The following is a 17745-nucleotide window of genomic DNA, read 5'->3' as shown; positions in this document are numbered from 1 at the left end:
TGTGAAAGGAGACGGTTCACACACTCGGCTGTCGGTGCTGCAGCGTTGCCTGTGTGGGCAGAATGGACCGGCTTGCGTGGTGGATCTGAGGAGCTGCCGGTCCCTGAAAACACTGTTGTGTCAGCTTGGAGGAATGTGAAGGAGACTCAAACAAGCCATCATATGAGGGTCCGATTAGGCCAATACTATTGAGACGCTCTCACGTTCACTACTGAAACACTCTCACGTATACTACTGAAACACTCTTACACTCACTACTGAAACACTCTTACATTCACTACTGAAACACTCTCACATTCACTACTGAAACACTCTTACATTCACTACTGAAACGCTCTTACATTCACTACTGAAACACTCTTACATTCACTACTGAAACACTCTTACACTCACTACTGAAACACTCTCACATTCACTACTGAAACACTCTTACATTCACTACTGAAACACTCTTACATTCACTACTGAAACGCTCTTACATTCACTACTGAAACGCTCTTACATTCACTATTGAAACGCTCTTACATTCACTACTGAAACACTCTCACATTCACTACTGAAACACTCTTACACTCACTACTGAAACACTCTCACGTATACTACTGAAACACTCTTACACTCACTACTGAAACGCTCTTACACTCACTACTGAAATGCTCTTACATTCACTACTGAAACGCTCTTACATTCACTATTGAAACGCTCTTACATTCACTACTGAAACGCTCTCACATTCACTACTGAAACACTCTTACACTCACTACTGAAACGCTCTTACATTCACTATTGAAACGCTCTTACATTCACTATTGAAACGCTCTCACGTTCACTACTGAAACGCTCTTACATTCACTATTGAAACGCTCTTACATTCACTACTGAAACGCTCTCACATTCACTACTGAAACACTCTTACACTCACTACTGAAACGCTCTTACATTCACTATTGAAACGCTCTTACATTCACTATTGAAACGCTCTCACGTTCACTATTGAAACGCTCTTACATTCACTATTGAAACGCTCTTACATTCACTATTGAAACGCTCTTACATTCACTATTGAAACACTCACATTCACTACTGAAACGCTCTTACATTCACTACTGAAATACTCTTACATTCACTACTGAAACACTCTTACATTCACTACTGAAACGCTCTCACACTCACTACTGAAACGCTCTCACACTCACTACTGAAACGCTCTCACGTTCACTACTGAAACACTCTCACACTCACTACTGAAACACTCATGTTCACTACTGAAACGCTCTTACATTCACTACTGAAACACTCTCACACTCACTACTGAAACACTCTTACATTCACTACTGAAACACTCTCACATTCACTATTGAAACACTCTTACATTCACTACTGAAACACTCTTATACTCACTATTGAAACGCTCTCACGTTCACTACTGAAACACTCTTACATTCACTACTGAAACACTCTTACATTCACTACTGAAACACTCTCACATTCACTATTGAAACGCTCTTACATTCACTATTGAAACACTCTTACATTCACTATTGAAACGCTCTTACATTCACTACTGAAACACTCTCACATTCACTATTGAAACGCTCTTACATTCACTACTGAAACACTCTTATACTCACTATTGAAACGCTCTCACGTATACTACTGAAACACTCTTACATTCACTACTGAAACACTCTCACATTCACTATTGAAACGCTCTTACATTCACTATTGAAACACTCTTACATTCACTATTGAAACGCTCTTACATTCACTACTGAAACGCTCTTACATCCACTATTGAAACGCTCTTACATCCACTATTGAAACACTCTTACATTCACTACTGAAACGCTCTTACATCCACTATTGAAACACTCTCACGTTCACTATTGAAACGCTATTACATTCACTACTGAAACACTCTTACATTCACTATTGAAACACTCTTACATTCACTATTGAAACGCTCTCACGTTCACTATTGAAACACTCTTACATTCACTACTGAAACGCTCTCACACTCACTACTGAAACGCTCTCACACTCACTACTGAAACGCTCTCACGTTCACTACTGAAACACTCTCACACTCACTACTGAAACACTCTCACGTTCACTACTGAAACGCTCTTACATTCACTACTGAAACACTCTCACACTCACTACTGAAACACTCACACTCACTACTGAAACACTCTTACACTCACTACTGAAACGCTCTCACGTATACTACTGAAACACTCTCACACTCACTACTGAAACACTCTCACACTCACTACTGAAACGCTCTTACACTCACTACTGAAACACTCTCACGTATACTACTGAAACACTCTCACACTCACTACTGAAACACTCTCACACTCACTACTGAAACGCTCTCACGTATACTACTGAAACACTCTCACACTCACTACTGAAACACTCTCACACTCACTACTGAAACACTCTCACACTCACTACTGAAACACTCTCACACTCACTACTGAAACGCTCTTACACTCACTACTGAAACACTCTCACGTATACTACTGAAACACTCTCACACTCACTACTGAAACACTCTCACACTCACTACTGAAACACTCTTACACTCACTACTGAAACGCTCTTACATTCACTATTGAAACGCTCTTACATTCACTATTGAAACGCTCTCACGTTCACTACTGAAACGCTCTTACATTCACTATTGAAACGCTCTTACATTCACTACTGAAACGCTCTCACATTCACTACTGAAACACTCTTACACTCACTACTGAAACGCTCTTACATTCACTATTGAAACGCTCTTACATTCACTATTGAAACGCTCTCACGTTCACTATTGAAACGCTCTTACATTCACTATTGAAACGCTCTTACATTCACTATTGAAACGCTCTTACATTCACTATTGAAACACTCACATTCACTACTGAAACGCTCTTACATTCACTACTGAAATACTCTTACATTCACTACTGAAACACTCTTACATTCACTACTGAAACGCTCTCACACTCACTACTGAAACGCTCTCACACTCACTACTGAAACGCTCTCACGTTCACTACTGAAACACTCTCACACTCACTACTGAAACACTCATGTTCACTACTGAAACGCTCTTACATTCACTACTGAAACACTCTCACACTCACTACTGAAACACTCTTACATTCACTACTGAAACACTCTCACATTCACTATTGAAACACTCTTACATTCACTACTGAAACACTCTTATACTCACTATTGAAACGCTCTCACGTTCACTACTGAAACACTCTTACATTCACTACTGAAACACTCTTACATTCACTACTGAAACACTCTCACATTCACTATTGAAACGCTCTTACATTCACTATTGAAACACTCTTACATTCACTATTGAAACGCTCTTACATTCACTACTGAAACACTCTCACATTCACTATTGAAACGCTCTTACATTCACTACTGAAACACTCTTATACTCACTATTGAAACGCTCTCACGTATACTACTGAAACACTCTTACATTCACTACTGAAACACTCTCACATTCACTATTGAAACGCTCTTACATTCACTATTGAAACACTCTTACATTCACTATTGAAACGCTCTTACATTCACTACTGAAACGCTCTTACATCCACTATTGAAACGCTCTTACATCCACTATTGAAACACTCTTACATTCACTACTGAAACGCTCTTACATCCACTATTGAAACACTCTCACGTTCACTATTGAAACGCTATTACATTCACTACTGAAACACTCTTACATTCACTATTGAAACACTCTTACATTCACTATTGAAACGCTCTCACGTTCACTATTGAAACACTCTTACATTCACTACTGAAACGCTCTCACACTCACTACTGAAACGCTCTCACACTCACTACTGAAACGCTCTCACGTTCACTACTGAAACACTCTCACACTCACTACTGAAACACTCTCACGTTCACTACTGAAACGCTCTTACATTCACTACTGAAACACTCTCACACTCACTACTGAAACACTCACACTCACTACTGAAACACTCTTACACTCACTACTGAAACGCTCTCACGTATACTACTGAAACACTCTCACACTCACTACTGAAACACTCTCACACTCACTACTGAAACGCTCTTACACTCACTACTGAAACACTCTCACGTATACTACTGAAACACTCTCACACTCACTACTGAAACACTCTCACACTCACTACTGAAACGCTCTCACGTATACTACTGAAACACTCTCACACTCACTACTGAAACACTCTCACACTCACTACTGAAACACTCTCACACTCACTACTGAAACACTCTCACACTCACTACTGAAACGCTCTTACACTCACTACTGAAACACTCTCACGTATACTACTGAAACACTCTCACACTCACTACTGAAACACTCTCACACTCACTACTGAAACGCTCTCACGTATACTACTGAAACACTCTCACACTCACTACTGAAACACTCTCACACTCACTACTGAAACGCTCTCACACTCACTACTGAAACGCTCTCACGTATACTACTGAAACGCTCTTTCATTCACTACTGAAAAGCTCTCACATTCACTATTGAAACGCTCTCACATTCACTACTGAAACACTCTTACATTCACTATTGAAACGCTCTTACATTCACTATTGAAACACTCTTACATTCACTATTGAAACACTCTTACATTCACTATTGAAACGCTCTTACATTCACTATTGAAACGCTCTCACGTTCACTATTGAAACGCTCTTACATTCACTATTGAAACGCTCTTACATTCACTATTGAAACACTCACATTCACTACTGAAACGCTCTTACATTCACTACTGAAATACTCTTACATTCACTACTGAAACACTCTTACATTCACTACTGAAACGCTCTCACACTCACTACTGAAACGCTCTCACACTCACTACTGAAACGCTCTCACGTTCACTACTGAAACTCTCACACTCACTACTGAAACACTCTCACGTTCACTACTGAAACGCTCTTACACTCACTACTGAAACACTCACACTCACTACTGAAACACTCTTACATTCACTACTGAAACACTCTCACACTCACTACTGAAACACTCTCACACTCACTACTGAAACACTCTCACACTCACTACTGAAACGCTCTTACACTCACTACTGAAACACTCTCACGTATACTACTGAAACGCTCTTACACTCACTACTGAAACACTCACACTCACTACTGAAACACTCTTACATTCACTACTGAAACACTCACACTCACTACTGAAACACTCTCACACTCACTACTGAAACACTCTCACACTCACTACTGAAACGCTCTCACATATACTACTGAAACACTCTCACACTCACTACTGAAACACTCTCACACTCACTACTGAAACGCTCTCACACTCACTACTGAAACGCTCTCACGTATACTACTGAAACGCTCTTACATTCACTACTGAAACGCTCTCACATTCACTATTGAAACGCTCTCACATTCACTACTGAAACACTCTCACACTCACTACTGAAACGCTCTTACACTCACTACTGAAACACTCTCACGTATACTACTGAAACGCTCTTACACTCACTACTGAAACGCTCTCACACTCACTACTGAAACGCTCTCACATTCACTACTGAAACGCTCTCACATTCACTATTGAAACACTCACATTCACTATTGAAACGCTCTTACACTCACTACTGAAACGCTCTTACATTCACTATTGAAACGCTCTTACACTCACTACTGAAACGCTCTTACATTCACTACTGAAACGCTCTCACATTCACTATTGAAACGCTCTCACATTCACTACTGAAACACTCTTACACTCACTATTGAAACGCTCTTACATTCACTACTGAAACGCTCTCACATTCACTATTGAAACGCTCTTACACTCACTACTGAAACGCTCTTACATTCACTATTGAAACGCTCTTACACTCACTACTGAAACGCTCTTACATTCACTACTGAAACGCTCTCACATTCACTATTGAAACGCTCTTACACTCACTACTGAAACGCTCTTACATTCACTATTGAAACGCTCTTACACTCACTACTGAAACGCTCTTACATTCACTACTGAAACGCTCTTACATTCACTATTGAAACGCTCTTACACTCACTACTGAAACGCTCTTACATTCACTACTGAAACGCTCTCGCTCTCACGTATGTGTCTCTATTGCTCCCTGTCTCGATGTGTCTCTATTGCTCTCCATCTCGATGTGTCTCTATTGCTCTCTGTGTGGATGTGTCTCTATTGCTCTCCATCTCGATGTGTCTCTATTGCTCTCTGTGTGGATGTCTCTCTATAATACGGTGCACAACATCTGTCAGTGTTGTGGGTTTAACAATCTAAACAACATCATGGAGAGCTCTATTCTGGGAGCAACATCCACAAGAAATCCCCCTTGGTTTGTGGCGGGGGTTGGGGGGGGGGGGGGGGGTAGGAGAAGAGAACATTTTTATTGGATAGGATTCTGTATGTATTCATTATAATTTAGATCTGATGTGAAAATGTATGTATATTTATGTATATATTTGTGTGTGTACTGAATGTATGTACCTGTGTGTGTGTGTGTGTGTGTGTGTGTGTGCGTGTGTTTAGTTCTCCTATGACCAGCACCAGGAAGTGAACGTTTCTTTTCACATCAAAGACAGAGAGACTGAGAAGAAGATCGACAGCACACTGACAGGTACACACACACTGTATATATACATACACACACATACTGTATACACACACACACATACTGTGTACACACACTCACACACATACTGTGTATACACCCACACTATTTTAGAATTTCTAATTTACATAAAAACACGAGATTCAAACTTGAAGGAAACATTTTTAATAAAATAAAAAAAGTATAATAATAATAACTTTTTATTATAAGGATACCGGTAAAAGCGGTAAAACACGTATTCCAAATAATTACTGGTCATGGTTATTTTTAGTCTTTCAATTTTAATATCTCTCAGGAGTTAACCAGCATGCCGGCGTGACCAAGTGAAGTCATTTGTTTTTTACTAGGTCTGGCAGAGAATTTCCGGAATGCTCATCGAAAGAGAAGGCCTGAAACTAACGTTACATAGTAGCTAGTTTTTATTTGGTGTTGATAGCCCAAGAAATAATTGAAACAGGATCATTTCAATTCGATGGTGAATAAGGTTTTACGCATGCGTAAATTGTACTCTATTTGTATTATTATCTTCACCGTTTTTTATCACACTAGTGATCACGCTAGTTGTCGGTCTTTTGGAGTGCGTTTGGAGTTTTGTGCCATTTCATTATGAGGCGAGGTAAGAAAATAATTGTTTACACATAGGCAACCTGAGGGCGCATTTTCATTGTTTCTATTGCTTCAGGAGCAGGTTTACATTTGCTCAGCCTCACATCTTCTAAAATCGTTTTTGTGTTGTACAGTATGCAGTATACAGTATGTACAGTATGAAAACAAACGGTCAGGTCATATAGGCGAGACTGTTCTGACAAGAAAGATACCAAACATACCATGGTAAAAACAAAATAGCCAAAAATTGAAAATAGCTTAGACTTTTTTTTTTTTTTTTAATTATTTGCATTTAAAGCTATTAACCCATTGATACCAGGACTGAAACAGAGTGGTATAGAGGCTGCTAGGATGCATAATCTGAGTGGTATTTTCAGCAAAATACTTCCAAAATATGTGTGGAGGACCTCCGAGACTTATATTAACCTGTCAAAAAGGAGCATACCGGTAATAGGGCCCCTCTCACAGTGAGAGTTGGTTTTGATTAAACTGCAAACAAAAACGTTCTGCCCTGACTCACACACATACGTGTGTGTGCACATACTCTCTCGCACACATACACACACTTCCTCCCCAAAAGACCACAATGAAAACATAAGAAATGTAACTTGTTTTTCTCTCTGTTTTCTAATTCAGCTTCAATCTCAACTGTATTATAATAACCCTCTCTCTCTCTCTGTCTCTCTCTGTGACCACCTCTACTCTCTCTCCACCATCTCTCCTCTCTATCTTCCTTTCTATATATATATATGTCTCTCTCCTCCCTCTTCCTCTCTCTACTGTCTCTCTCTCTCTGTCTCCCTCTAGTGGTCCTGTATAACTGTTCCATGGGCAGGGAGGACTGCAGCCTGTGTAAGCACGCTGAGTCTAAGTACCAGTGCGTGTGGTGTGACTCCAGTCGCTCCTGTTTGTACCGAGAGCTGTGTCCCTCCCAAGCCCCCCCACAGTGTCCCAGCCCCTCCATCACCGATGTAAGTCACAGACGCACACGCACATGCACACGCACACACACACACACACCACCACAATGTGCCAACCCTACCACCACTGATGTGAGTTATACACACACACACACACACGCACACACACACACACACACACACACACACACCTACACACACCAACACACACCACCACAATGTGCCAACCCTACCACCACTGATGTGAGTTATACACACACACACACACACACACACACACACACACACACACACACACACATACATAAACCAGAAACCACCACCACAATACTCTAACCCTCACTGATCTAAGTTATATATAACTTATATAAATGTATTTATTAGAGGTGGGCATAGATTAAATTTTTTTTTAATCTAGATTAATCTATCTGCAATCCTGGAGTTAATCTAGATTAATCTAGATTAAAATGGCTCATTTGAAGTCTGCCGAAGGTATTCAAAATATGTGTGTTCTACCTAGGGATGGGTATCGTTAGGATTTTATCGATACTACTACTCTTATCGATACTGCCTAACGGTTCGGTACTTTATCGACATTGCTTTATTATTTATAACTTTATAAATAAATATGATTTCTTCAGGAACAGCAGCAGCAATGTTCTTTTATATAACTTTATAAATAAATATAATAAATAAATATTATTTCTTCAGCAACAATGTTTTAAATGTGTCTGAATTATAGACTTTTTTATAATAAACAACAAATAAAAAAAAGATAAAAAGAACGATATACACTGAATGATTAGTTGTTACCTAAAGCCCTTGGACTCCACTGTAGAGAAGGGGTGCAGGCCTTTGACAACAAACTGGGTCACAGCCCTGTGACACTCGTTCACCCTATCCTCTGTCATCCTTCCTAGCTGCTAGGGTGAAGGGATTGGCTTGGCTGGGACCGGTGGTGGTAGAGGGAGGAGGGGTGGGCTGGGACATGGTGGCTGCAGCCTCAGTCTGATGAATGACGATCTATAAAAAGTTGTCATCTTTCAAATATATTTGTAGCTAAACAATTAGCTAAGCAATTATATTTTATTTATTAGCCTATTCGTAATAATTCGTTATTAGCCTAGCTAACTCCAGTCCGTATCTTGGCTTACCTGCAGTGGATGGAGATGGAACACTGCAAGCAAAGCAGTCGAAAACGGCGCATTTCTGCAGACTAATGTTATGTTTTGACAACAGATGTTTTGACAAATTGCTTGTATTGCCACCCTTACTTGCAAATGTTTTATTGCACTTGTGGCAACGTGCGTTGTCGGCATCGACTTTCGTAAAGTGTACCCAGACTTTCGTTTAGTTCTCTCCGCCATGATGACGAGCGCAGAGCTTGGTCTGTGTCCTCCGCGCTTCAACACGGCGCCACGGACGGGCCCCTCCCTGAAGTACCCGTGTGTGTATTTTGTGTGAGTGGCTCGCTGAGTCGCTGCGGCTCGCTTCTCGTGCAGACAGAGAGAGGAGAGGAGACCCGACTTGGAGAATAGATTAACGGCGTCAATTTAATTCTCGCGCGATAACAGTCCGCCATTAACTTAGCCCGGTAACAGCGTTAACGGCCCAGCTCTAGTATTTATATACATACACACACACACACACACACACACACACACACACACACACACACACACACTCACACACTCACACACTCACACACACACACACACACACACACACACACACACACACACACACACACACACGTGCACACACACAAGAAACCCCCTCTCAGTTCCTCTCTGGCTCCTGTATAATAAACATGTTAACCACTGATGGTCAGCCTCTCTGAGCATCTCCACAGGACAGCAGATACATAGAGGTTGAATAAAACCCCTCCCCCTCTACACCCCTCACCACTCCTCTCTCCAACATCAACCACTGAGCGCTGTTTTGAGTAGTTTTTTTGGATGTGTTCCACCAGTCTCTCTCTCTCTCTCTCTCTCTCTCTCTCTCTCTCTCTCTCTCTCTCTCTCTCTCTCTCTCTCTCTCTGTCTCTGTCTCTGTCTCTGTCTCTGTCTCTGTCTCTCTCTGTCTCTCTCTGTCTGTCTCTCTCTGTCTCTCTCTCTCTCTCTCTCTCTCTCTCTCTCTCTCTCTCTCTCTCTCTCTCTCTCTCTCAGATGTGTTTTGGATGTGTTCCACCAGCCCCTCTCTCTCTCTCTCTCTCTCTCTCTCTCTCTCTCTCTCTCCATATGTGTTTTGGATGTGTTCCACCAGCCTCTCTCTCTCTCTCTCTCCAGATCATCCCCAGGTTCGGGCCTCTGAATGGGCGTATCTCTGTGACCATCAGAGGGTCCAACCTGGGCATCCGGGAGGAAGACATCAAGAGGATCACGGTGGCCGGGGTGGACTGTGTGCACCAGCAGGACCGATACTCCGTCTCCACCAGGTAACGCACGCATGATGCGTCGTATCAGGCAAAGTATTTGATCGTTTGCATCTTTCAGCCACACGGAACTGCGTTCTGGCCGCCTGAAGACGCTACTTTCTGATACCAGCTCCCAGAGTGCGCAATTCTGAAGACGCCCCCCCCCCGCCCATTGCGTCACCATCTTTACAAGCGATACGCGTCTTCTCCTGAACCGATGACGCGATAGCCCACCTCTCCCTTAACCCGCATGTGCAAACTCAGCCAAACATCACCAACCAACAGATTGACATCTCCCTTACAGTGTTACAGAAGCTATTGAGCTTTTACAGCTAAATGTACTTTTTCTGAAAACCCAGGTTGTAGCCAAGCACATACTGTTCCATAGCATACCCCTTCAGTTGATCATGGCAAATCCTCTCTTACCTTGACGATTAAAAAGCCTCCATAATTTAGTAAATGGTATCCCCATGGCATGGTGTTGAGCTGTAGCCAGCAAGCTATGCTATGCTACCAACATTAGCTAAATAGCTAACCAACTAAATACAATAGACAGTGGTATCCTGAGGTAACGTTAAATACAGACAACGTTTGCTAGTCGAAAGGACTGGACACAGGTACAAGTTAAACATTGATCAATTACTTTATTACAACACAGGTAGTTTTAAACCGATACCGATATTTTCCAATATTACATTTGAATGCCAATATCGGTAGGCCGATAATATCGGACATCCCTAATTTCTAGCTTTAGGAGCGGATGCCGTGTGTTCACAAAACTGAACTGTCCTGGGACTGTGTGTGTTAACAGTGTGGTGTGTGAGATCGGACCGAAGCGAGCATCTCCTCTGGACCTTCCCAACGACCACCAGGGGGCGGTGGAGGTGGAGGTGGAGGGAGGGAGGAGTGGAAGATCTGAGGTCATGTTTACATACAGGGTAGGTGGAGAAACCACACACACACACTGACATACATACACACACACTCATATACACACACACACATTCACACACACTGACAAATATTCATACATAAACACACACACACATACCTGTATACACACACATACACACACTGACATAATATTCATACATAAACACACACATACACACACACACAAAAACAGACACTGATACACATACATAAACACACACACTGACATATACATACATAAACACACACACACTGACATATATACATACATAAACACACACACACACACTGACATATATACATACATATACACACACACACACACACACACAAAAACAGACACTGATACACATACATAAACACACACACTGACATATACATACATAAACACACACACACTGACATATATACATACATAAACACACGCACACACACACTGACATATATACATACATATACACACACACACACACTGACATATATACATACATATACACACACACTGACATACATACATAAACACATTACACACATTTATACAATGGCATGCAGATTTCTCGATTCTGATTGGCTGAAACAGTCAAGTTACACGTGGGTATTTGTTATAACCAACGCTCTTGGTCCCAGGACCCGCCCACAACCGAATTACTATCACTCCGCCGTGCGAGTTTTTAGAAATGCAAGCAAGAAGGGGCAACTAGGTGGCGCAGTGGGCAAGGCGCTCGCCACCAACGCAGGAGATGCTGGGTTCGAGCCCAGCCCTCGGCGTTGCTACCAGCTTGGCTGGTCGTTCATACTAATACAATTGGCAGTATTAGGGGGTGGGAAGCTGATGGGTGGGGATCGGACGTTGTGGACAGCGACTCCTACAGGTCGGTTGGTGCGCCTGCGCAGTAGAATCAGGAAGCAACGGGGGCGGCGTGTCCCTCCCACGCAGACCCTCGCCGCTGAGAGATCGCGCTGTGCAGGTGAAAAGATGCGACGGCTGCCTCCTCGAGTACCGGAGGGGACACGTGATGCAAGGCTTAGTCCACATTGCAGCCGGCTTGTGGGAGGCATGGCCTAACAACGTTCGAGACAGGGGAGGGTAGAATTGGACTATGCGAAATTGTCAGGGAGAAAAATAGAAAATGGGGAGAAAAAGTAGATAAAAAAAAAAAATGCAAGCTAGATGGCGGACAGTAAACGTTACGAATGGATATGTTGATAGGGTCATAAAGACTAAATCAAAAACGATTCTGTCACGGCGAATGTGTTAGTTTTGTACACAATGTTGGATTATGTAATTAGTGGGTCATGAGTCATTGTGTAACAAAATAAAAAGTCGCTCTCTTTCGAAGTTGGTTAAGGTTAGAGTTTGTCTTTAGAGCAAGGCGATAGACCACCAGCCCTGATTCCAAACTCTAACCTTAACCAACTTCGAAAGAGAGCGACTTCGAAAGAGTCGCCAAGCGTAACCAGTTGGAAACAAGGCGGACAGTAATAAAATTAGCAATCAATCAATTCAATAATCCGCGCTCACTTTAAACAGCGCACCTCCCAGCTGCTTCTATAGAAAGTAGGTTTAAATTTTGTTTATTTTTTTATTCGCTCCTATAGGGCAAAGACAACTTTTTTTGTTTTGTTTTACCTACTTTCTATAGAAGCATCTAAGAATGAAGTTCTATAGAAAGTAGGTTAAAAAAAAAGAAAAGTTGGATGTGTTAGTTTGTTGGATGTCTTAGTTGAAAGACAGTTGGATGTGTTAGTTTGTTGGATGTCTTAGTTGAAAGACAGTTTTTTTTGGGAACTACTTTTTCTGCGGATGGTTTTGTCAATAAATCTTCAATTAATGTGTGTTTATTGTATAGCAATAAGGTTGGATGACATCGGCCATTGTATAAAAGCCATTATACAACTGGCGCATTCATCCAACCTTATAGAACTTCATTCTTAGATGCTTCTATAGAAAGTAGGTAAAACAAATAAAAAAAAGTTAGGGGGGGGGGGTTCTTTGCCCTATAAGAGGGGATTTTATTTATTTATTTATTTAAACCTACTTTCTATAGAAGCAGCTGGGAGGTGCGCTGTTTTAAGTGAGCGTGGATTATTGAATTGATTGATTGATTGATTGCTAATTTTATTACTGTCCGCCTTGTTTCCAACTGGTTAAGTTTAGGCACACTTTCGAAGTCGCTCTCTTTCGAAGTTGGTTAAGGTTAGAGTTTGGAATCAGGGCTGGTGGTCTATCGCCCTGCTCTAAAGACAAACTCTAACATAGGTCTGAGTTGTAGAAAAACTTGTTACTCAAGTTTTTTTGTAGTAGTTAGTAGTCCAGAGGTAGTATTTCCCCAGAAGGTGGTATGGCTTACAAATCCAGACGGAGCCATAGCCTGGAGCCTTATGTAGTACATATCCAAATTTCATAGAGATCCATTCAGAAATGAGTGATTAGGAGTGATTTTGGTAAACTGTGTACAAAGAAAAACTCAGTTTTCTCATAGACTTCAATTCATTCGGCTGTTTTTCTCTTCCTGTTTTCGTGTTTTAGTTTTTTTTAGATTCATACATGCATGTGGGGTATCATTGGAAAGCCACACTCATTGGCTACAACAACCCACAATCATTTTCGAGATCGGATCTAGATTGACGGAACTACTGCAGCCTGAGTCGGGAGTGGTATTTTGCACAATACCGTGTACTTTGCACAAGCCTTAAATACCAGCATGTAACTCGAGAACCGCTGAACAGATTTTGCCGGATTTTGTCGCTATCGACAGGCAACAAATAAGCCTTCAATTCGATATATATATTGTATTACAAAATATGCACACCGAGCCACTAGGGGTCGCCAAAGTGCCGGTTGCAAAAAGTCCGAAAAACGTCCCACATATGGGCTGTCGCAGGCTAAGAGGCTCCTTGTGATCTTCAAGTCTTCAAGCTAAACGCTCATGATGGAAAAGTTTGACAAAGAAACATTTCTCCCCTGAAAACATTTTTGCAAGGTGTGTTTTGTACTTAGCGCCACACTCGATGACTGATTGGTTTCTTTCCCCCTGTAGTGCATAATGATAATGGGTTCTGCCAGACCTCTCTCCTTCACTGTGGAGATAAGTCTCGTCAATGCAAGACTAGCTCAGAATGAACGCTACCTCTGTGATGGACTGCCTTCTATGCCCATGTGTTTTTTAGTTTATTTATTATGTGAGCTATGGCTCTTTTTGGGTAGGTGTGTGGGCTTGATTGCCACCTGTTTGGTGTGAGGTGTGCACTGTCTTCAAGTAGACTTGGTTTCCTGTGCTCTGGTGCTTGGTCATGACTCTTTTCTCCTCTGTGTTTCTTGAGACCTCCGAGAACAGTCTCGTGGTTTATCTCGCTCTCCAGTGCTTTTGTTTCCTCTCTCTTTTCATCTGCTAGCAGTGGTGGTTGTTTGGGGGTTTTCCCCCATTCCTCTGACCCTTGTGTTTAGTGTGTCAGTAGTTTTAATAATAATAATAATCTTCATTTATATAGTATTTATTTGTATTCATTCAGTGTTCCTGTGTTTTCCCCGCCCTCACATCGCTTTGCGATCCTAGTAGTTTCTCCTCTCGGTGGAACTCATTAAAAGTTAGATAACTGCAAAGTTGGAGAATCCCATTTTTTGTGTGCGTCCAACACCCCCTATCCTGACAATCTCATTACAAAAGATAGCATTCTCCAACTTTGCAGTTATCTAACTTTTAATGAGTTCCACCGACCCACCCCCACCCCCACCCAATGTAGGTCAGCATTGATATAGACTCCTGTTCTGGCTGCGCTCATTGTTAAAACAGAGGACTAAATGCGACAAACGCCAACAAAACAACTCGTATATATTCAGCGACTGCCTTCGCCTGTTTGGGTCTTTTGAGTGTTTTCTCCAGATCTACTTGAGTTGTTAAGATTCCAATAAGTTTTATCCTCTGGTGTCATTATGAGTCAGAAATACTTTCATTTGTTGCATGATCTCGCTGCCAACACAGGTCAGTATGAGAGAAAATACCATAGGCCAGAGAACAAGTGCTCACCAATTGGGCGCGACGTAAAGTAAAGACGTGAAATTACGTTGTTGGCTTTGTTATGACACTATCTTTGTCACACCTATGGCGCGAAGTTGCAATATTCAGTCGATCGTTAATAAAGTGCAATGTTTACATGTGATACGCATTTCCAGGTGACCTGCCAGGCCAAAATGAGGGCTCCTATGGTTTTAGCTAATTGAAGTTACCTGTTGGTCACTTACTTTTTGCATGGCAGGTCACTTGCAAATGCAATCGCATGTCAGATTGCATAGCTCCGTTTGAGGAAAAGCCATATGCAAACAGTGCTGGAATTATAAACATTGCACTTTACAAAATATCGACTGAATATTGCAAAATGTTAACCTCACCCCTCATCATTCTTTCAGTCTGTCTCGTCATGTGTTGATAACACAACCAATGAATTAATAACGGGATTGTGATCTAGTGTGCTGGCTGTTTTTCATTTTTAGTAAGATGAATATCTCTGTCTCTACCCCCCCCCCCTCTCTCATTTACTCACTCACTCACTCACTCACTCACTCACTCACTCACTCACTCACTCACTCACTCACTCACTCACTCACTCACTCACTCACTCACTCACTCACTCACTCACTCACTCACTCACTCACTCTCACACACACACACACACACACACACACACACACACACACATGTTGCTGCATATATATAGCCTACTTTGGGTGGCTTCGCACCAATCATAGAGGATCACACATTGGGAGACTGTATTTGGCTAGCAAGGCGGTCTTATCTCTTCAGTCCAGATCAGTTTGGCTAGCAAGGCGGTCTTATCTCTTCAGTCCAGATCAGTTTGGCTAGCAAGGCGGTCTTATCTCTTCAGTCCAGATCAGTTTGGCTAGAAAGGCAGTCTTGTCTCTTCAGTCCAGATCAGTTTGGCTAGCAAGGCGGTCTTATCTCTTCAGTCCAGATCAGTTTGGCTAGAAAGGCAGTCTTGTCTCTTCAGTCCAGATCAGTTTGGCTAGCAAGGCGGTAAGGCTGAGCCCGAACGTTCGAACGTTCGTTCGTTAAGCTGACATTCAGACTTTAATTAATGGGTTCGAACGTTCGGTGAAAAAAAATAAAGCAGGCGCAACGACGGTGAGGCGATGTGAAGCGGCGCGTCCCCCGAGCGCTCGGCTCAACCAGTATGGTCTCTGCCGGGCTGTTGCTGGATACTCAACCAGAGCTCTAGTCTCAACCAATGCAATAGAACAATTTTGATTGAATGACAGGCGATTCTGCCAATTACGTCACACCGCTTGCACCCGCCTCTGCTGTTACCACCAATCGGCAGCGTTTATTATTTTTTTTACTTCCGGCAATGCCGCCATTGATCTGCTTGCGAGAAGCATTAACGTAGCGTTAGCTCACCGCCGAGGAAGTAAAAGTCGTAACAAGGTTTCCATAGGTGAACCTGCGGAAGGATCATTATTAATACCAGCCTTTTTCGGCCACGGAGCGCGAGCTTCATGGCGGGAGGTGGTTGCGTTGGAAACAACTCTGGCCGAGGCGGCAGGCGTGTTGGGAGCCCGGCGGGACCCCCGCGCCGGTGTCTCTCTGTCGTCCCCCGTTCCGAGGTAGACGGTGGAAGGAGCCGAGGCACGCGCCTCACTCCTTCCCGTCGACCAAGAGTGAATACCTGTTATTGAACGTTCGTTCGATAAACCCTGGCGAACGTTCGAACCCTAAAAACAGGGTTCGGGCTCAGCCTTACAAGGCGGTCTTGTCTCTTCAGTCCAGATCAGTTTGGCTAGCAAGGCGGTCTTGTCTCTTCAGTCCAGTTCAGTTTGGCTAGCAAGGCGGTCTTGTCTCTTCAGTCCAGTTCAGTTTGGCTAGCAAGGCGGTCTTGTCTCTTCAGTCCAGATCAGTTTGGCTAGCAAGGCGGTCTTGTCTCTTCAGTCCAGTTCAGTTTGGCTAGCAAGGCGGTCTTGTCTCTTCAGTCCAGATCAGTTTGGCTAGCAAGGCGGTCTTGTCTCTTCAGTCCAGTTCAGTTTGGCTAGCAAGGCGGTCTTGTCTCTTCAGTCCAGATCAGTTTGGCTAGCAAGGCGGTCTTGTAAGGAAGTCTGCCAAAATGACGTCCCGACAAAAGATATATTGAGCACCGGAACCTGAAACAAGGTTTTGTTTTGGGGATGATCTGA

The 17745-nt window shown here is 42.5% G+C and overlaps 1 protein-coding gene across 1 annotated transcript in view; it reads left to right on the top strand.

The window, feature by feature from the left end:
- The window catches only part of LOC311242143 (plexin-B2-like), a 339450-nt gene that overhangs the window by 245632 nt on the left and 76073 nt on the right, over nucleotides 1-17745 (top strand). Inside the window, 4 exon segments of the mRNA XM_084331096.1 lie at nucleotides 6605-6692; nucleotides 8100-8263; nucleotides 10501-10649; nucleotides 11440-11566. Coding sequence (XP_084187222.1) covers nucleotides 6605-6692; nucleotides 8100-8263; nucleotides 10501-10649; nucleotides 11440-11566 — 528 coding nt within the window.

Source organism: Notolepis coatsorum (genome assembly GCF_963971535.1).
Source record: "Notolepis coatsorum genome assembly, chromosome: 15".
In the NCBI taxonomy this organism is placed as follows: Eukaryota; Metazoa; Chordata; class Actinopteri; order Aulopiformes; family Paralepididae; genus Notolepis; species Notolepis coatsorum.
This window is presented reverse-complemented; position numbering and strand designations above follow the sequence as displayed.